The sequence below is a fragment of the Merops nubicus genome, unplaced genomic scaffold (assembly GCF_000691845.1).
Source record: "Merops nubicus isolate BGI_N331 unplaced genomic scaffold, ASM69184v1 scaffold8791, whole genome shotgun sequence".
NCBI classification, from domain to species: Eukaryota; Metazoa; Chordata; class Aves; order Coraciiformes; family Meropidae; genus Merops; species Merops nubicus.
This window is the reverse complement of record NW_008590236.1, coordinates 3,019-25,101: the sequence shown is the minus strand read 5'-3', so window position 1 is coordinate 25,101 and position 22,083 is coordinate 3,019. Positions and strand designations below refer to the sequence as shown.

Below are 22,083 nucleotides of genomic sequence, written 5' to 3'. Positions count from 1 at the left end.
TCATACTGTTTTAAACCTTTTCTGCCTGTTTACTTCAAGTGCCTTTAACTCACGTGGAAGAAGCATTTGCTTTGTTAGATGTTCAATACTGCCTGTGCCACAAGAAAGTATCAGGGAAGTTCCAAGTTTGTACTGCTAGACTACTAATTTTACCAACAAACCCAAAGAAAGATTAGCCTGTGGAAGTTAATCCTGTATAGAGCATTTGTCAGCTGAGTTCAGTAGACACATATATAGCTATACATGCTGCTTTCAAGTCTTAAATAGAAGACTGAAACAAGAATTAAAAAAATCTTTGAAAATCAGGATCCTGAATGGGTTTTGTTCAGCTTTTCTTAAAAGGCAACATGGGGCATAATGCTGAAATATGCCCAGGCAATGGCTCTGTCCTTTGGGTGGTAGGGTGTCACACACACCACTGCTTTTCGTGCCCATCGCCATCAGCTCCTCTGCTGACCTGGTCATGCCTTTCTCCCATGGCCAGAGAAAGCAGAACATAGCTTAACTGACATATGACCTAAATCAGATTTACAGACAAAGCAAAGCCTCATTTCCAGAGAATTTGCTTCAAAGCTTACATTAAGGCAACTTGCAACCTAGGCTCAGCAGATAATTTTTTTAATCTTTTGTTATGTTGCACTTTAAAAGGTTTACCATGTCTGCAGCGGACGCTGACCCCATTCAATTCTGCCAGGGAAATGGCAACACCATGGTGTATTTGAGATTTGAATTCATGTCAGTACACCAAAGATACAGTACAGCAGATAATATAAAAGTGATAAACCACCAGCTGAAGATCTTCAGTGAGAAAGTACCTGTAAATTAAGGACAGGATTTTCAAAATGAACAAGGCTTCAGAAGCAGAACGATGCAGAAATTCAAAAGAAATGTCATAGCACCTGATTTTAAAGGTGGTATTAGCTATTTTGTCTTGGGTAATGGGGAGAAAGTGACAGATGAGAGTTATGGAGTGTTGTAGTTTAACCCCAGCCAGCAACTGAACGCCACACAGCCGCTGGGTCAGGGAAACCCTGCAGGCTCCGATTAATCGGAACTGTCCACCCACATTTGCCTACACGAGCAGAATTAAAGCCATCAAACAAGTTCTCGGGCTCCATCTCAGAGACTGCGGTGGAAATAATACGCCCTGACATTTTTAGAGTTAAAGTCATGCGGATAAGAGCAGCATTTTGTCATCAGAAGTCCTGTGGTCATTCGCAGAGGATGGCACAGCTCTGCTTTGAGCAGAAAGAGTTAAATGACTCAGAGCTCTCACATCCTGTCTGCTGCTTGGCGGGACCACATACAGCGACAGCTGCCAGCTTTGCATCCTCTGCAAGCTGACATTTCACACACGTGGGGACTGCATCACACTGTTCAGCTTGTTTTCTCTATTAGCCTTAGCAATTAAAAAGGCAGCACGTTCTCTGCTAGAGGTGTGCCAAACCCCTCTTCTGCCTTTATGCTTAAGCAGCAGAACTCCAGCTTTTCATTTACAAAGGTTCTCTCTTTATAACTAAGGGCATCAATACATGCTACATGTCTTCCTTTTAAAACAGCTTTCTTTTGTTGTGGCTTGGATTCTTTTGTTTCCTCTTCATAATTGGGATATAGCACAATAAATTTACATTCAGTTCAGTCCACATCTGAACAAGTTCACAGCTCACCCAGATAATCAAATCTGATACAAATCTAAACTAAGGATCCACTACACACACTTGTGTCAGGCTGCCCATCAGGGCTTCTTCCACTGCCTTGGTACAAATAAAAATGGCAAATGGAAAAGATCAGATTCACCTAGATAGAACCTAGACCAAAAAAATAAAAATGTCTATGTCAATGAGTCATTCCACTGCTCCATAATTATCTCTGCGATAACTGTACTTTGAAGTACTCATGACAGAAACAGACTTTACTGGCTTTTGGACATCTTCTGTCACTACTGAACTTTGTCTTCTTCCCTCTGTCCCCCATTTTACAGTCCCCTCCTCTGCACTGCATTACTTCACATTTAAGGCAAATAAAGGTGAATTCCAACAGAGTTTAACAGAGAGGTGACTTGGTCTTCTGGTTACAACAGGCAAGTGCCTACAAATCCCTCAGCTTCCAATCTTCATTCATTGGATGACTTGACCTACCTATGCCTACTATGTCTCAGAAAGCACGAAGCATGAAATATCCAGGCAGTCATTTAAATGTCAGCAGAAAACAGAGGTGGTCAGCTCTGCTCTTCCTCTAAATGGGTACGACCTTTGCAAGAGTTCTCCAATGCCTCAACTTCTTCCCTTCAGCATGCTTTTTCTTCTCCATATTCTTCCACTTTGAGGTTAGTGGGTAACACATTTACAATGTCCCCAACAAAGAGGCCTTTGATCTAAGAAGAGCAAAATTGCCAGAGAACAGCCAGCATCCAAATTTTAAATTACATCAGAGAATAATCTGATCATACTGACAATCTGTGTATACCAAACCTTATGTCTGGAACAAGAGATTCTCCACGTTAGCCATCACACAGACATGGTGTGCAGCAGTACAGCATCTCGTGACACAACAGATGGCACTGGGATGTCGATTCTTTAATCTGTTGGCCAGTTGTGCCTCCAGGATGTAACTGCTAGAATTGAAGGCAAATGATATCCTACCTACCAAGGCTCTAACACTTCACAGGTCCCTGCTAGGAGATAGTCTTCTGCTGTATCCTAGTGTTTTGGTCACCACTCTGCCACCACAGGATCCCCCTTGTCAGATGCTGTCCTTGTCATGTAGCTTGAGACAAACTTTCTTCTGTCTACACAGAACAAGCTAAGAGATGTGTTTGGGTCATTATGCATAACCTTGTTGCAATATCCTGCTGAGGGAGAGAACCTTTCACTGATTGTCCAAGAGCAAAACTGGTTGAGACCAATAATCCACTTAACTCAGAAAGCTGTCTCCAACATGGCTGTAAGTGACATCTAAGGAAGAGTAATATATATCAGGGCAAGCATCCTGTGCAAGCTGACATTTCACACACGTGGGGACTGCATCACACTGTTCAGTTTGTTTTCTCTGTTAGCCTTAGCAATTAAAAAGGCAGCACGTTCTCTGCTAGAGGTGTGCCAAACCCCATGTAGGATGTCTGCCCCAAATATTTAGTGTACTTCCTTTCAGTACATCTGGTTTAGTTTCTACTGAAAGGAATCCAGTTTGTGCAATATGAGACCATCCTGTGATGTGAGGTGAGGCATATTCAGTGGAGACGATCAGAGGGTTCAACTAAAAAATGCACTCTGATCTGAACTGAAATGCTTGTACCAACACAGAAATAGATAAGGGAAAGGAAAAAAAAATATTGCTTCCACATGAACCCATCTGAACTTCTTGAACTCACAGCATTCTCCAGAAAGGAGCTCCACAGATCTGCTGCCTGCTGCTTAAACAATCACCTGAATTCTCTCCTTCTTGTTTGTTTTGCACCTGGTCCCAACTAGTGCCATTTGACAACCCTTAGCTCTTATACTGGAAGAGATGGCAAACAGTCAGTCCCTACTGACATACCTCCCATGATTTAGGAGACCTCGACCTATTCCATTATCTGCAACTCTTTTCCAGGCCGACAGGACACATCATGTAAAGTCTTCTAATATTGAAACTGTCTGTATCATGGGTCTTCCTCACTGCTCTTATCTGAACACTTACAGTGCTAACATAACCTTCTGAAATAAGGTATAGTAGTATATACTTGCTGTTTCACCCTCTTTTCTTTCCCTAACAGTTTTTAACATATGGTTAACATTAAAGCTTCTTAACTTTGCCTTCTTGATCAGCACTGACCTAATGCACTCAAGGAAACATCTGTCATTATCCCAAAACCTTGCTCCTGAGTGGCAACACCACCACTTCAGCCTAAAAATCAACATGAACTTACAGTCAAGTCTGTGACAACTGGAATAACAGTAAATGTAATATAAGAATAATTTGTTCAGATGCACATTATCACAAGAAAAGCTCTAGCCATTATTATATAGCCATTTCTTGTTACACTACAAAGTCATCACATAATAACCAAACTCTTAACTCTAGCCTCCTGGAACTCTACACATTTAATCTGGTATCTGTCCTATTTTCCCTTAATCCATCCTTTTGGCATATGTGTGCCTTGCTTGTCTGTTTTAGGATTTTGTACCATTTACAAAATACTCCAAGCAAAAAGGTCAGGCACTGCCTTTGCAGATATGTAACATCTATTTCTGGCAGACTATAATTATCAAATAAACAACAAAAAGTCCCCTAACAGATACACAACGGTATCTCTTCCCCCTGTGATCTTTTTGCTTCACATCATAAAGAATTATAAGCCCAGCTTTTCAAATACCTGTCTGTATCAAAACAGTGGAAGATGGGTACTGACTGATCTGATCTAAATAGTGCTTCTACTGACCTGAGTGTGCACTGGGATCAGTAAAAACCCAACCAATGACATGTGGTTTGTTTATAGGGACCTATCCAGCACACATAGTTCTTTCAGCATATGAAGGAGGTCAGACAGAAGCAAATGCAGTTATCTGTGCAATCCTACTACATCTAAGCCTACCTAAAAGGCCTCCTTCTTCATGCTACAGTGACTTGTATGATCATGTTGCCCTGACAACTAATGGAGATTCTCTTCATAGTTAATCCAGCAGACATCTGTATTTTTGGACAGAGCCCCAAGTTTCATTGCTCACCACCACTCACATTTCCTACCCCCCCAAGAAAGCCCAGAGATTACCAAAATCAAAGGCAGATCCTAGGAAGCTGGAGTGTGGTTACCCAGCATTACGGGTATGCTGCACCCTTCACCTCAGTGGCCTGCCAGGTACTGCTGAAGTGCAGATCAGGACGTCACAGTCTTGCCTTGCAGCCTTGGAGTGTTTAGATTTAAAAATAAAATCAATCAAAGCAGAAAAACTGCACACATACCTTCAGGACGGTCCACTGCTCTACAACAATTGCATCATAGCCATGCATGGTTTTACCATCTTCCACAGCAACATCTTCAAAGAGAAATACTCCATCCATTGTCCCATGTAAAGAATCTGTGAAAACACATTGCCTGTGAGCTTTATGGAAGGCACTCCATGCATAGGGAGGCACTTGAATTTATTAATAACAAATTCTTCCAAGGACATTAACAAAAAAGTGCATAGACCTTCTTCTGATAGTCCAGCTTATTAAATGCATGACACTAATATCTCTAGCAGTTTTTAAGAGCAGTCTTACTCTCTAATAGCAAACCTCACTGTCCACTCTGTTATTCCAGAGAATGTCCCCTAAAAAAACCAGCACTCCCCTCTGAGTAGGCCAAATTAAGTCCTCAGTAGTGCTCACCTACTTGAAGTTATACACACTCTTTTGGGGCTGAGGACTGTATTATGTCAGGTTTTCAAGGGCTTTTGAAGGTACACTGATATTAATGACTATACTCATTCAGCCACACAAGTTTAGAATCCTATACATGGATCAGACGTGGCAGTCACAGTGATCCATCCACATGGACCAAGGATGATCTGGCGCATCTGAACGGTGTGACAGAAAAGATGCATTCATAACAATTTAATCAATTTATGAAGGCATTCTGACCATCTGGCTTAGTGGCTCACTACACTCACTTGTATTCCCAGCACGTTCAGCCTTTTTTCAGACAACACATACTATTAAAGTTACTTGAGCAGCACCTTCTCCCCCAGCTTAGCCGTACACTCCATAATCAGCAATCACTCCCATATGCAAGAGCTCAAGTTTTATCAGCTCTATGACAGAACAGAAACAGAATAACTGAAAAAAAAAAGAAAAACAACTACCTGTGTTTCTCTGATAAAATAAGCTTAATGATGAAGCAATAGAACTATATTTACAAAATCTGTAAATAAGCAGTACTGTACTCTTTATGAACACAGAAAACTCTCACATTGTCACAGAGCATGTTTTTCAGCCTTCCTAACTTAAATAATACATTTGCCTTGTGTGACTTATTATAAAGACATTGCTGATCCCCTTCCCAAGTATTGTATTTGGCACGACAATTTCTTTACATCTGAAGGAAGACTGTTCCTTGCACTGGTATGTTACAGGTTTCTGAAATGCAACCACACACACTAAACTGAGATTCCTGCACTGACAGGAGAGACTCCTGGAGAAGCCTGCTTAGCTGCTTCATCAGGTCATCCTGCTTTCCGTGGTGGATCTTACAAGATGAAGGAATGCCAGTAGGAAGGCATTGCTGCCTACAAGGGAGAATGTGTATGAAACTCAGAACCAATTTCCACAAAGGAGGTAGCGAAGAGGATTAAGAAGCTTCTTACCTCTTGCAGACACACTCACAGTCAGCAGCTTCCGATGTCATTATATGATCTAAATGCAATTTATTGTCTGGAAATAACAAATCTGTTGGGGGCTTTCCCCACAACAAACCAGACTCCTACAGTTGGAGGCTTATGTCTACAAACAAACTGCAGCAAGACTGATGCTGCAGGTGTCAAGCATTGGCATACCCCCTTGCTGCCACATGCACAGTCCTCTACTCTCCTGCTGCAGTTTCCATCAAGTCATTACATTGTAGGTGAGCAGATGCAAATACTTGTATCTAAACTAACACAGTGTTTTTTTGGTGTTTTTTGTTTGTTTGTTTGTTTGTTCAGTTGTGAAGGAAAAAAGTCGTAAACAACTTACTAGGGCCCTTCCTCGGGATTCTGTTGGGAAACTCAAAGAAGGAGAAAATACACTGTCTGCTTTCACACTGACTGTCTCCCCAGGCAAGTTTCCTGTAACTCCGTTTAGAATAGAGACAAAAACTCCTCATCACTACAGCAAGCCAGTATTGCACTTTGCTCCAAGGAGGATGAGCTGGACTACAGAGCAGTAACTCCCGTCATCTGGATAGACATCTCATCCAAGTGAAGAGAACAGACATTTTCATTGTGAAATAACAGACCAGCTCAGTAAGTAGCTAGGTTACAGGTTGGAAAACACAGGGAGAACAACCTTGCCACATATAAATGAGTACAAGACTTAATTATTGTATTTTATTTAGAAATGGCACTTTCTCAGACCCTACATTTCAAAGTGGGAATCAGCTCAACTTCTGTGCAATATAAAATATTCCAACAACCAAACCCATACCCAAATCTATCTTAGGATGCGTACTGTACAAATAACCCTTCAATTTTCCAAAGCAGCAGTGAGAGGACAGCATGTAAGGCTGAAAGCAGAAAACCATAGAACCCTCCCAGACACAGACATCCAGATCTTGTTGCCAGGAAGCTTTCTACAGCTTCGGTGTACTGTTCCTGTATTGTGAATTCTCTTCATAAAATTCAGTGCCTCAGTGTTGGCACAACTGCAGCTTGAGCTCACCCCACGTGTTTGGCAGCTAATTAATAAGTGATCAAAACCCCATCAGCAGGCCTGTGCTGACACTCCCTCAGAAAGCCTCCCTCACCTTCCACTCGTGCGCTTCACGCCTTCCACAGATGTGAACATTATGGCACATGTGTAATGTTTTAGACTAATAGCTGAGCTCGTGAGACCCTACAGGCAGCAGATAAGCTTGGCAGTGTTAGGTTTATGGTTGAACTCAACCATCTTGAACATCTTTTCCAACCTAAATGATTCTGTGACTTTGCTTCCTTGTTGGATGCACAATGATTACTGTTGAATGCTACATCCAGTCAATCCTAAAATACATAAATTTTTTGGCCAGGAAAGAAACCTACAGAAAATGAGAAAATTGAAAGGGGGAAAACCCTGAGGGAGAGAGAGCTGCTGCATACTGGTATCTGTTCAACAGAGTGATGCTGGTGAAAAACTCTGTAACAGAAAGTGGTTGATGATCATAGAAACCTTTAGGTTGGAAGAGACCTTTAAGATCATCAAGTCCAACCACCAAGCCAACACTACTAAGTCCTCTGCTAAAACAGATCAGAATCTGTCAGGGTTGGAAGGGACCACAAGGATCACCCAGTTTCAACCCCTCTGCCATGAGCAGGGACACCTCCCACTAGATCAGGCTGCCCAGAGCCTCATCCAGCCTGGCCTCAAAGACCCCCATAACCAACCTCCTCTCTACCTGTTGTGCCACAATGTTTAGACTTTCATGCCATGAATGCATGTCTGTCAGTTCTCCAACCTTGGCCATACATCTTCCCTTTTACAGATCATCTACTACTCCTCCATGGAAAAGGGAGAGGTAAAAAAACATAATTGTATCCTCAATTCCTTCACAAGGGAATCATTTGGGATGCTGAGAATAATTGGGGGAAAGGAGAAAGCCGCAGAAAGAGAGCAAACAGGATCATATTTTTGGAGAAAAGACACACATAATCCATGATCCTGTGGTGTCAGGATCAGCAGAATTCCAGGGAACCTCTTACACAGAGGTGTGGAAGGGCAAGGAGATGGACACATGCACCAAGTCTATCAGCAACACCTTTATTTTACAGATTCTCTAGCTCTAAGAGCAACTTAAGTCAACAGTCACATGTTCTAGAGCTGGCCCACCAGGTGAGATTTACATAAGCTCATATTAGATATTCATGACAGAAAGGTCTACCTCCACGGGCTAGCCATCCAGGGCTCTCTTTACAACTGATGGAGAGAGAACCATTATTTCGTTCAGGATATCACAGAATAATCCAGGCAGACAGGGACCTCAAGAGGCCTCCAGTCCGATTAGGTTCAGTGCAAGTGCAGACCAGATTGCTCAGGACTTTATCTAATTACAACTTGAAAATCTCCAATTGGGCGATCCCACAACTTCGTGGGCAGCCTCTTCCGGAGCATGAGTGTTTTCATGACGAAAAACCTTTTCTTTTTAACCAACCGGGACCTCTCTTGTGTCAGTTTACATTGTGTCATTTTTTCTCCTTCTTCTATCGTACATCTCAGTCAAGACCCTGGATCCATCTTCATCTCCTCTTAGGCACTGCCGGGCACTCGCTAGGTCCTCCAAAGCTGTACCTTCTCCAGGCTGAACCAACCCAGCTCATTCAGTCTTTCCTCACATGACATGTACTCCAACCACCATCTTGTTGGCCCTCTGCTAAACTAGCATCAGTTTGTCAACATCTTCCTTGTCCCCTTTTGGGGAGGGCCCAAAACTGGACACAGTATGGGTCCAGATGCAACCTATTGAGCACCAAGTAGAGGAGGATAATCTCTGTCTTCTAGCTACTGGCTATATTCCTGAGGTTACAGTCTGGTATGTTGTTACCTTCTTTACTGCCAGGGCATACTGCTGGTTCATCTTCAGCTTCCTGGCTACTAACATTCCCCAGGACTTTTTCAACAGAGCTGCTAACCAGCCAGGCAGTCCCTAGCCTGGGTTAGTGAAAAAGTCCTCCCTTCCTTGAGGCAGGACATTCATCCTCATGGCACTTCATAAGGCTCCTGCTGGCATGTTCTTCCAGCCTGTCCGGGTCCCTCTGGACAGCAGCCCAGTTCTGAAGCACATCAGCTGCACCCCTGAGTATGAGATCATCCACAGATCTGACAAAAGCAAGCCCTGTTGCCTCCTCTGCATCACTGATAAAGTTGCTAAACCCCACAGGTCCCCCAGATAGTTCTCTGTGGTACTCCACTTGTTACTCCAGGTAAAATGTGACCTATTAACCAAGACCCTGTGAGTCTAGCCATGCAACCACCTTTTTTACATGTCTAGTTGTCTTCCCATCTAGGTTACAGGATCCTAACTTGGATACAAAAATATTGTGGAAGCCACTGTCAAACTTCATTGATGAATTCACCCAAAATGACATCTACTACTTTCTTTTCATCCACAAAGTAATTTTATCTATTTATTTAATTTCCAAGACAATCAGTTTTGTTAAATATGGTTTACTCCTGTTAAATCCCTGCTGACTGTTCCAAATCACCTTCTTCTGCTTCATGTGTCCAGAAATGTGTTCCAAGAGGTCTTACTCAATGATTTACCCAGGAACAAAGTGAGGCTGACCAACCTGTAGGTCCCCAGATTGTCCTTTTGGTCTTTTTTTTACAGATGGGTGCAACCTTTGCCTTTTGTAAGTGTTGGAAAACTCCCTTATCTCCATGACCTTTAAAAGATGACTAAAAGTGGCCTTGTTACAATATCTGCCAGCTCTCCCAGGACCCTTGGACATAGAACATTTTGTCCCAGAAACTCAAGCAATCCAGGTCTTGATCATCATCCACTGCTGCTAATACTGCACCTCCTTGAACGTTGCCTCTAAGCTCAGGGGCCTGGAAGACTGCGTCAGTGAAGACTAAGGCAGAGGAGGCACTGAGTATCAAAGTGTTATCTAGGTCTGCTTGCCACTAAATCACCCACTCCAATTTATCTGATCTCTTTTATATATCTTATGTAGGCTGAGGTGGATAACAACACAACTATAACTGTCATATGCATTGGTCTAGGCCTAGATCTCCATTGATTATAATGCCACTTTTGGGTGACGATACCAGCAGGGCAGACGCCTACATTAATCAGCTGAATCTTACTCAACCTACCTACAAAGACCAGACATCTAAAGCTTTAGATGGCGAGTTGCTCTTTTCAGTTTCCACTGTTTCTCATGCAAGGTACTTCCTGATCCAGTGCTGCTGTATTCTCTTTTGGTCATCTTCTGTTTAACAAGATTTAGCTCCTGGAACTTGACTACATTAAAAAGATCTTTGGTAATTCCAAATGTTGGTTCATTTGCAATAGGGCAGTAAGGAATGCCAGTAAAACAAACCATTCTGACTTTGTTGTTTGTGATACCATTTCACAATCTCTACTCTTCAACTGATGAACTTCAGTCTTTCTTAAACAAAAGGCTCCACATGTAAAGGTTAGAATCACTGCCCTTCCTCTGAAAATGTTCCATTACCACTGCATTTTTTATTAAGGTATCCTACTGTGCACAAAAAGCTTTTTTCACTGGATTGTATAAATATTTGATGTAGTTCAGTTGACAAAAAGCTATTTTGATGTTCGTGCTTCTGATTTACAGGAAGTATATGGGAAAGGATTTCTTACTTTATCATGACAGCTTTCCTAGTGGGCCACAATTTTCCCCTTGTTGTCTTTGAACTACAAATCTCCCTTTTTCAGGAAACTAACCTTTAGGCTGCTGTTGCTCTCAATGAGGAAAACTAGCTATCTGTGGGTTTATGTGGCACATGACTTGAATGTTGGCCTTTGCTTCATATTTACATTCCTCCCTCCTCCTGAATATTTTCACCTTCAATACACACAGAGAAAATAATTCCATATGGATGATAAAAATCTCAGCCACTCCAGTGGATAAGGTGACTGTAACTGGCCAAATGCATCACTGGTTCATCTTTGTCAGAGGCAGTGCGAATATAACAGAGACAAGCCATCTTGACCCTCTAAAAACCTGACTGCTTTCCTCTTCCAAGCAACTTACATTTTATTCCATTCTTTGTCTGAAGCATTGTCAATGTTTTCTGGTTGGCTGGCTGACTTTCTCTAAATTTGAAAGGCAGGAAATTCACAGACAGAATGGTAAAACAAACACAAGAATGCCAGCCATTTAAAGACCCACAGTTCAAAACAACTAAAGATGAGCAGGCTTGTGATTACTTTGTTAAGCAATCAAAATATAACCTTAGCTTTGATTCTTTCCCCCTTCTCACACTGACTGAAGACTTGCTGTTAGACAGAAGAAGAACACCTCACCTGTGAAGGAGACCCCATCTGTTACATCCTTTCTGTTTGCAAAGGTATTAATCTGTAGCTTGCTGCCACAGACTGCACTTCTCACTAGAAGAGGGCAAGGGTGAATTGTCACGATCACTCTAGGTCACTAGGCAGGATCAGTTTACACTTGAGAGTACAGGCAGAATTAGCAATGACATGAGTTGGAGGAAAAACACCAGCAAGCAACCGAACTCCAAATCTAAATAATTGTTATATGTCAACATAAGAACATTCAAGGACCAAGCAAGCTGTTGTTTCTAACTTGCTAGCAAAATCTGAATACATTTCATATATGGTCTAAGTCCGCATGGTTTACATAATGTAATTTGCAATTGTGTTATATTTCTGTTTATAACTATCTGCTACAATAAGCAAAAAGAAACAATTGTTATCAGTGAACTTTAAAACTCCTCTAAAGACTAATTATTAAATTGTTGACAGAAGGAAGAAACAGATTTATGACTACTGACAATCTGGAAATCTTCACTTCATTGGGTATTCCAAGGACAAGGGGGAAAAGAAGATGATAATAACTCTGCTTTTAAGTCTAATAAGCAAAATAATGAATTTGTACTTCAAGCCAACGAGAAAAACAGCTCCCAGAACAAAGAGATGTGATATAACCAATTAAAGAAACTATGCTAATATTACCTTCATTTAAAGGAGGATCAATCAGTGAGTAAGGAGACCAGCTATGAAGAGCTGGATAGGCTGCCATGAAAGACGAGAAGGAGCTGAGAAGCCTACAGGCCCCTCTGTCCTGGGTTGTTTCATACTGGTTGGCTTACGAGTGAAAAAGCTGTTCTGCTTTGCTGCAGCATAGGAAAATTTTAGGATTTAAATCATAAACATTTAACTGCAACTGATACCAATTTACAGATGTTCTTAGCAAATGTTCTTCTAACAGCATAGGCATGTTCATGGTGTTTTACCACAACTGTTGCATTTAATACCCTTTTGGAAACCTTAACTGACCTTTTTTACTTCTAAACATGTTCCTCCTGTAACTGTAATATACTAATAAAAATATGTTTTAATTGCTCATCTTCAATCTCTAATCTAACTTAAGCCGGAATCTGTCCAGTTTTACATAATTTATTGTCCTGTTTGCATTGAAACTTTACTGTCATCATTAAAGGCTACTTTATCTATGTCCCCAGGCAGTTATCCAGCACTCCTCACTCTGGTATCCAAGTACACGAACTTCTTCTAGGCCTCTGTTATGTAAATGAACTTTAGAAGTTTAAATAAGAGAAAAATGCAGTGTTTAAAGCATTTTAGAGTGCACTGATAAGCAGTTTTTATTAAAGAAAACACTGAGTCTGATAGAGCAAATTAGGTTTGTCTCTATGAGCTGCAATTTATACATATAAAGTAAATGACCATTTGTTTTTTAAGCAAGTTAACTAGCAATTACAAGGCTTTCCAGGAAGCTGTGTGAAAGCATTTCATTAGCTGAACTTTAGACCTTCCTTTTCTTGCTACTTGCTTGCAAAATGAAAAATTAGGATTGCCTGTTAATTTCCTGATTGACTTTTACCAGAACTGACTCATCTTACTGTTTGTTTTACCATGGGTCCTGGAATTCTGACCAACAGCTAACTGGGAAGAAGATGCTCTGGAAGCAGTCCCCCCATAATTTTGAGACACAAGTCCAATAATCTTAGAAGCAGTGCCAAATCTATGGGTTATCACATTCTTTTTGAAGAACGGAAAACAAACCAAAATTAGGTGAAAGATTCAGCCATAAGCGCACAACCATGAAGTATATTAGTCATATAATTTTCCAGTAAAATTAATTTGGCTGTAACGTCAACATTTTCATGTTCAAGTGCTTCCCTTGTTTTTTTTCTCATGGTCCCTTGGTTATGTCTCCCAGATTCCTACTATGCACCAAAGTCTTTCTTTTTACAGCAGGCTTGTCTTCAAAGCCATGGTGGCCACAAGTATAATTGGCTACAGTCTGTGCCACATGTTCACAACGTGCAAAAGTCTGTTTTTTAATCTTCTCTACTTAAAATAAGACCAACATTTACCCACCACCCATAAAAACACACTAGTCAGGTTGAAAAAAGCCATAGAAGACCATGTTGTAAGACATAGTGCCATGAAGGTGGAAAAGGTCTCTGCAAGAACTGGGAGTAACTGGGTCCATGTTGGCCAGAAGAAACTGGAGGGTCCTTACACTGACCTGCAATCAGACCCAGGCACGGTGTGTGGCCAGACAGCTAAGAGAAAAGCCACTCTCCCATTTATGTCATCTGCTTTACAATCTTATTAGTTTAATTCATTTTACTTGGTACTGTTTATGAACTCTGTATATTTCTGCAATTACAAGATGATCTCTAGTATGTTTATAAAGTACAATACATGATCTGTTTTTCTTACTCAAATGCCAAAATATTTCCTGTGCTTTCATTCCATTTCATTGAAACAGGCTGATCTAAAACAAATCTGCCCCAAGCCTATATTAAAGCACCTCCCAAACATCTTCTCTTCAAAGATAATGACCTCTATTAGAAAAGAAAGGAAAATAATCACAGCATAATGCTTTCTGTAATTTCCATACCATTTACCATCCCAAGGCTGAAGATGGCGTTTACCAATGAGCCTCCTTTCCTGAAGTGATCTGTCATGTGCTCCAGCCAATTTGCTTCTAAGCTGCTGACAGTCTGCCCATTCCTGGAGATCCTCATAGGGATAGTCACTGTATAGTACTGGCTGCATCTTTGTGGGCTTTTTGGCTTGTTGAAGAGAGCGAAGATCTCTGTTTCTACCAAAAAGTAAAAAATAGAGTAATGCAACAACTGTACCATAATATTTCAGCTAAAATAACGTGTAAGTCACTGTCTGCCCATGCCTGATTACACCATGCAACTGCAAAAAGTACTCTGCGATGTGGTTATCTTGCAAATACATTTTTGCAGTGTTGAACAAAGTAGGGTCCCAAAACCAAATAAAATATTTTGATTGCTCTTACAGTATTTGTTACTATTAATGGATTCGCTATTGATAAAAAAAAAAAAAAAAAAAAAAAACGTTTAAATATAGTTACACCTGAGTACTAATGCAGAAGCATTCCACTGGTGTTATCAGTGTAAATCAAGATAGGAAAACATGCTCTACAAACTGCTAAATATTAATGCACAGAGTACCCTTATTTTTCTACTGAATGAATTCTTAAAAGAGCTGTGACACTGAGGACAGTTCAAATACAAAATCTTACTGCAAATTAAAGAGGAACTGCATTCATGGCTATTAAACTAAAGCATTAAATAACTTGGGTTTGATAATACCATGGCATGGAACCAGCAAGTAGTAGACTCATCTAAAGAAAACTCAATGAATCAATGTAGAGACTATGCTAAACAGTTTGTTGGTTTACTCTGGGTCTGAGCCAAGGTGAGACATTAACACAACAGCAAATGAATTTTGAAAGTGTAATTGTGAAGGGCCTTACAAATGAGAACACTTTCTAGACTCCGCTCCATATCTCCTCTAGTATATCCTAGGAGCAGTTAATGTAGGCTTACCATCACAAAAAAGTCCCTGTTGATGGCAAAGCAGAGCTTTCTCAGCCCTAAACTGGAAGCAACTTTAAGTGCAGATGTACCTTCCAAATTCTCAGAATCTCTCGCACAACCATCAATAAAACTACCAACAAAAAAAAATTCTGACATTATTTGGACCCTACTTATTAATGGACATAGAAATCAATGGTAAAAATTCCTATCGACTTTCTATATGCCAAAAATTCCTCCAAAATAAGTATAAAAGGCAAAGACATTATATGAAAATCATGCATTCAATAAGCTCCCCTTATTTCCAAGTTATTATAGTCTAACCTCAAGTATTAATGTCAAGAGAAATGTTAAGATTGCTCTCTATCAAATGTCATCGAGCAATAGGTAACGTGTAAATTGAAAAAGATATTAAAGGGAGATGCACTTGAAGAAGAGAGGAGGAAGCTTATGATATAACCAAACATGAAAAAGAGACCTAATGATCTCAGACATGAACCATGATTCAAACAGAGTAAAAAGGAATAAAGTCTTAATATGTATCCTCCTGCTATTCACCACTTGTTTAGAAAAAACAAACTCACACAAAATTATGATAATCCTAACACAGAGGAGCACACGCAGAAAACTTTTACAATCATTTTGGTTCTGTCTCCCAAAATAGACTCATGTTGGAAACGGAGACCTTCCTGGTACATATTAACATTATACTAACATGGAAATACAAATCATGGAACTGAAAATCCATAAGGACATGATTTGGATTTGACACTGGGCTGCTGACAATGTACATTTAAACTGTGTGGGAGTATTTCAGAGGTGACTTGGTTTGTCACCATGGCCGAGTGTACACCACACCAGTCCTAACCATTGCTCAAGTCAGTACTGGCATGTTTTCCCCAGTTAGCCTGACTGCCCAAGCACGGACAAGGACACCTTCAGTTTGGTTCTAGGCTACACAGCACTTTTGAGCATACCACTGGAATATCTGTGCCTTGTTCACAGGCAAATAGCTTTCAACACTGCTTTGAAGAGACCCTTAATAAAAGGAAAAGTGAATGAGGACTACAAAATATTCAGAAAAGAAATAAAGTATGAAAATAACACTTGAGTAGTAAAAAAACAAAAATAAAGAACAAAATTAAGATTCCACGAAAAGTAAAAAATACTACTCTTTTTTTAAGTTTTACTTAGGAAATAAAGAGTTCAAGACTGGTAACTTCCTATGGAATAAGTAGGCTAACCGGAAAAAAACCAAACACCTGATGCTTTCTATCTTCATGTTCCAAGGAAGGATGGGGAACTGGTGCCAAGGACTGAAATACATTTTCCATGGGAGGAAAAGGGAGTGCTGTAATAACAAAAATTCATACAAGAGTAATAAAGAAATCAGCAATGTTGTACAGGCAATAGATCTTGGAAAATGCTACTTTAGGTGAGCTGTCACATAAAAGTGCCTTCTCAGACCTTCAGTCCTGGAAAGTATTTGCATAACTCACCACCAAAAAAGTATGAGAAATAAATAATGCTGGAAAGCTCTCAGAGAAAGGAAACACAAATAATGAAACTAAATGCTTTTTTAAAATAAATCCTCTTATCTGGTAAATCAGCAGCTGCTACACAATCCTGGGGTGTTACAGACAGAAGCTGAGAAGACTGGAGGTGATTGCCTTCACATTGCTCAGAAACCTTAAAGACTAATGTGCAACTTTCTAGTGTAAAACAGAACAAATTTTTCAAATAGCAGCGATGCTTTCAGCAGATCTGAGTGCTTCATTGCCCAACAAAAACTGAAGGAATTATGGTGAAAGTTTACTAGAGTGTAATCCAAATCTGATAGCAAGAAGATAATTACAGTAAAATGCAATGAAAACTAAGACAATAGTCCAAAGAGGGTACAATGTGAAGTCATTCTTGGTCCTATACACAAAATCCCTAAAGGGGCAGAACTCTTTGACTGAATTTATGTAAGATGCAAAGAATAGAGATATATTAAAGTCAAGGCCAGTTGCAGCTGAAAGGAATGCAGATGGAATTTCCTTACATAGACTTGTAGTGTGTAAGGAAAGCAAGCAAAGAGGTGAGAGAAATGTGTGTACACACTTTTCTAGGATTCAAAGCAAATACAGGAAAGAAAAATATTTTGAGGTTTAAACTGGAAATGGGGCAAGATTTTTTTTTTTTTTCTGATTGTCTCCTGAATTACTCTGGTCTACACCTTATTTCAAACTACAGTTCTTGCTACTGAATTAAACTCTGAGCAACAAACACCTTAAAGTGGGTATTTTGAGACCTCAGCTGAGACTTTTGTGTTTTGAGGGCATAAAATGACATTTAAAAGTGGAAAGCACACCCAAGGAGAAATATATCAGAGAAATGAAAGAAAGAAAATGGTATATGAAGAATAATCTTAATGCAAAATAAGAATTGGAAGGTCAATTATTACAAGCACCATTACCAAGAGGATCTCTGTTATGAATAAAGATCATTAACATGATCCACTGAAATTCAGATTATGAATATGAGCCGTTATGAAAAATAACTCCTGCTTTCCAGTAATTAATATTCTGACCCCAGCCTGACTGTAAGGTGCCAGGAGACTTCAGAGTCCAGATCATGTGTATTTCAGCTCTTCCTGATGAGGTTTAATTTTAGCTATCTGTTCACCTGCTACAAAGGGGCTAACTGTGCTAAGGCTTTGTGACATTCCTTCCGTTGCTAGGCACATTTAGCAGGGCTTTTTATTCAAATAGACAAAAAGCATAAAAAGATCAAAAGCTCTCAGAGTATTGCAGCAAATATAGAAATGAACCAATACAGCTGAAGAGCAGACAAAAATATGTCTTTCCACTTGAGCATACAAATGGGCCATAAAGTTGCCCTCACTTACATCATCTCTTCATTTGCCACCTGACTTACGCTCAGTCGTTGCAAACTGTGTAACCACGCTGAAATGAGGTGAAGTGGCTCATTCGATGCATCTTTTCTTCACTATTACAGTGGTAAGGTCCTCCCCGCACTCCCACCCCTCGAAGGAGCTGGGAACGTAACTGAGACAGTTACAACTCAGCTTTCCTGTAGGAGAGGTCACTGCACTACTTACTACCAGTCAGCGGTTTTAAGCCTCGTGCTGGCGTCTCGTTCTCCGCAAGTCCATTCGCTTTGTCTGCGGCCTCTGTTACACTGGGGTTTGCATGGTGAAACTGCTCTTCATCTCCCTTCGCAGACTTGAGATCCAGCTCTTCAGCAGCTTGTCCTTCACCTCCCCAGAACTCCCTGGATGTGGCACACTGGTCAGCACCCTCCTCACTCGGTGCTGGAGTACTGCATCCATTAATGCCATCTCTCTTCTCGCCAGCCAGTGAAGCATGATCCTCAGGGTAATTTGAAACATTTTTATTATCTCTTGATGGCACAGAGTTGTTACTGGCGGGTGTCAGGGAGGCATTGACAAGACAGTTCTTTTGGGAATGGTACTGAGGTATAATTCCAACAAATTTCAAGCCTTGACTTGCAGCATCTTGAATCTACAAGTCAAAGAAGATTAGATTTTTAACTGTCAAGCTGTCTTGGCTAAATAGAAGTACAGAAAATAACACCCTTCAAGGCAGTTGGCATGTCATTTTGCTACTTGTGTCCACTATCACAAGAAATCGTCATGTTACATTTACATTAAAAGTTAAATTCTAGAGAAGCAGGATGAAAAGTTCCCTGAATTATTTGAAATAATGTGAAAGTGGAGGGGGGAAAAAAAAAAAAAAAAAAAAAAAAGAGATAAAATGCCTATATATTTCTTCACAAGGAGTAAAGTATCTGTTTGAAAAGCTTATTTCTGCTCAATTATCAGAAGTGGTATTACTCACACAAAGTTTTAGTATCGGCGTTATGAAGTCAGGGAATTAACGTTAGTCTGCTTTATTAAGTGTTTGACTGTGGCATTTATACTAGGAAAAGGCTATTAATTTTCTCTGTTATATGCACCTTTACAACAATAGTTGAGTTTGTCCTGTTACAGATTGAGACACAAACAGCAAACTTTCACACACCAAGTACATAACAGTAAAGCTATTTTAATACATCACTTTTGGGAAGATACAGAACTCAGGACAGAAAAATGCATTGCAGGATGAACTAAGAAGAAAAATGGAAATGAAGGGGCACTACTAGTAATCCTTTACACTTTAGGTAAAGGAGAGAAATGAAGGAATCAAATCACAATAGATCCCAAGAAAAAAGCACTGGGCTAGTAGTTGTGAGAATTAGGTAAAGATGGAATTAACTACAGAAGGTTTGAGATGAAGCAGAAAGAGAAATCCCTTCTAGGCAGACTCAGCACTATGGATGCACCATCCAAGTCATAGAATCATAGAATCATAGGGGTTGGAAGGGACCTCGAAAGATCATCCAGTCCAACCCCCCTGCCAGAGCAGGACCACCTAGAGTACATCACACAGGAAGGCGTCCAGGCGGGTTTTGAATGTCTCCAGTGAAGGAGACTCCACAACCTCTCTGGCCAGCCTGTTCCAGTGCTCTGTCACCCTCACAGTAAAAAAAAGTCACCAGCCTCCCACTCCTCTAACCCAGGAGAAGCTGCAGCGAGAGCCAGACTCCTCTCTGAAAACATATGAGCATCTGCTGATTCACTTATCAAAATCACCTACCAAAAAGGAAAGGCATCCATGTAATGTATACTTTTTATATAGTATAAAGACTAAATACATATCAATATTTAAAAAAAAAAAAAGAGCCTTGAGAATGGAGAAGTAATCTCACTTTCCCTGCATACCATGTAATCCCAGAGAGTTAGTGTCTTAGTTCTTCTCCAAAGATCAAATTAGTATGAACTTATGTGAAATAATTCAAGCTTTTTTTTTCAATAGCAAGTAAATAGGAAGAATTTTGTATATTTTTTTTTTTTCATTTAAGAGGAAGCTCATTTCAGCATCTTTCTTACTCATTTTTTTAAAAAAAAAAAAAAATTTGAATCACCTACTTCCTGCTAACATGCTACTGTTCTGAACACTGAAACCTACAGATGATACCTGATCAGCAAGAACTTCCTCTTTCAAACCCTGCTGTATTTTCCATGTTAATTTAACTCTTGATTACGTGATCACAGGAACTTAAACAGAGCTCTCCAAGAAACAAAGCAATGGTTTTTACAGGTGTTTAGCCTGGCAAACATGGGTTGTTGACTTAACTAAAGCTAAAGAGGACAATAACCTCCAAATAAAAATATTACTAGCAGTATCCTGATCAAATGAGTATCTGTCTACAAAGCAAGTTAGCACATAACTAGCTTGCTCAGAGAAGTTTAGGTGAATTCCAATGATAGATGAATTCGTAATATGCTTAAAGGTCCTGATTCTCTGTTGTAATTTTACACATACTTTTTTTACACGGTCAATGATAGAGTTACAAATTCAGTTAATCTCTTATCACTAATGTACAGACACACCACTACATTTGTTTAGTAGGTGGCAGGACAGCTAATTTTAGAAATGTAACTGGTATGCAACTGTTAAAGAGTTTACAGACAGTACATGTACTAATTTTATTTGTCCTGGTCAATGATGACTGCTTGTCAATCCACACCAGACTCCCTCACGCTGTGATTTGGATGAGAACAGCTTTCACAGCTATTGTTAACAATATTTTACAGTCTTGGCTCACTAAAAACAAATGTGTTTGTTCTAAGGAATGCTTGATGCTGAAGTTTTTCTTCCAAGGCTCTTGTTCTCAGAAGAGAAACAGGAGGAACTAAGGACAGAATGATAGTCTAAGCCCTATTAGCCTAATAGTTTAGCAGAAACATTGGAAAAAGAGACTATCTTCAAGGCCCTTTCCTGATATAATTGGTAGTCTACAGTATACAAATGTTTATTTAAACTTATATTTCAAATTTTCCCAATTACATCAGGGAGAACCAAGCATCTCATTATTTTCAATAGAGCAAATTTAGCAGGAAATGTGATATCAGCAGTGCAATGTAAGCTGCAGAAAAGCAAAGTGATGTATCACTGGATGCAAACAGTCTCCTTCCAACTTTCCACAAAACCATCAAGAGGCTAGCTCTCATCTTAAATATAGTATAAAGCCTGAACATCTTCAAATTACAAAAACAATTTCATTTTTCAGCATTCTGTTGAGAACTTAAATAATAAAAAATTTTAGTTGCCTTCACATCCAGAATGAATTATGCCCTCCAGCATATAATCACATTTCCCATTTCCTGTATGTGAACTACTGAGTGTTTGAATTATAAAAAACAAAACCCCAGACTTAAGACCAAACCTCAGAACCCAGACAGGTCATATACTCAGGAGCTAAACACAGCAGAAAAGCTTTTTCTAGCAGCCACCTATGGTTTTTGGATCTTTTGCGGTGTGCTTGCACACCTTAGCAGATGCGGTGCTGGGAATCGGAAAGAGGGCAATGCAGGGCTAAAGCTGAACTGCATGGCAAGAACATGGTACTGCTCTGACAGGGTCACCCCAAACACATTCCAGACCAGATAAATACTACAATTACTTGTCTTTATATGCCAATTTAGAGAACTAACAAAGAGTACTAACAAAGATCCTTGTCATACTAGATTTTTGACTAAATGAGAGGAAAAAGCATAAAACGCTGAACAACTGAAGCTCCACCCCTTACCACATCGGAAGAAAACCTAGATTAAAAGTGCCCTTTCATTAGGTGGTCCATACTAACTTAAATTGTTTTACTGACCTATTTTGTATTTTAAATATGCTACATATTCGCTCTTTACATCTCGGGAAATTTTAAAAAGGGAAATTCTGACAAAATTTAAAATTAAAAAAATCAAACTCTTTGGTTCTTTCCCCAGAAAGGAACAGA

General features: G+C 39.9%; 1 protein-coding gene across 1 annotated transcript in view; it reads right to left on the bottom strand.

Moving 5' to 3' along the window:
• Positions 1-18,749, bottom strand: part of RFTN1 (raftlin, lipid raft linker 1) — a gene marked incomplete at both ends in the record, with an annotated part of 29,462 nt that extends 10,713 nt beyond the window's left edge. The window contains 3 exons of the mRNA XM_008949856.1: positions 4,942-5,057; positions 14,271-14,474; positions 18,326-18,749. Of these exons, the coding sequence (XP_008948104.1) occupies positions 4,942-5,057; positions 14,271-14,474; positions 18,326-18,749 (744 nt within the window). The remainder of the gene's footprint in view (positions 1-4,941; positions 5,058-14,270; positions 14,475-18,325) is intronic.
• Positions 18,750-22,083: the final 3,334 nt, after the last annotated feature.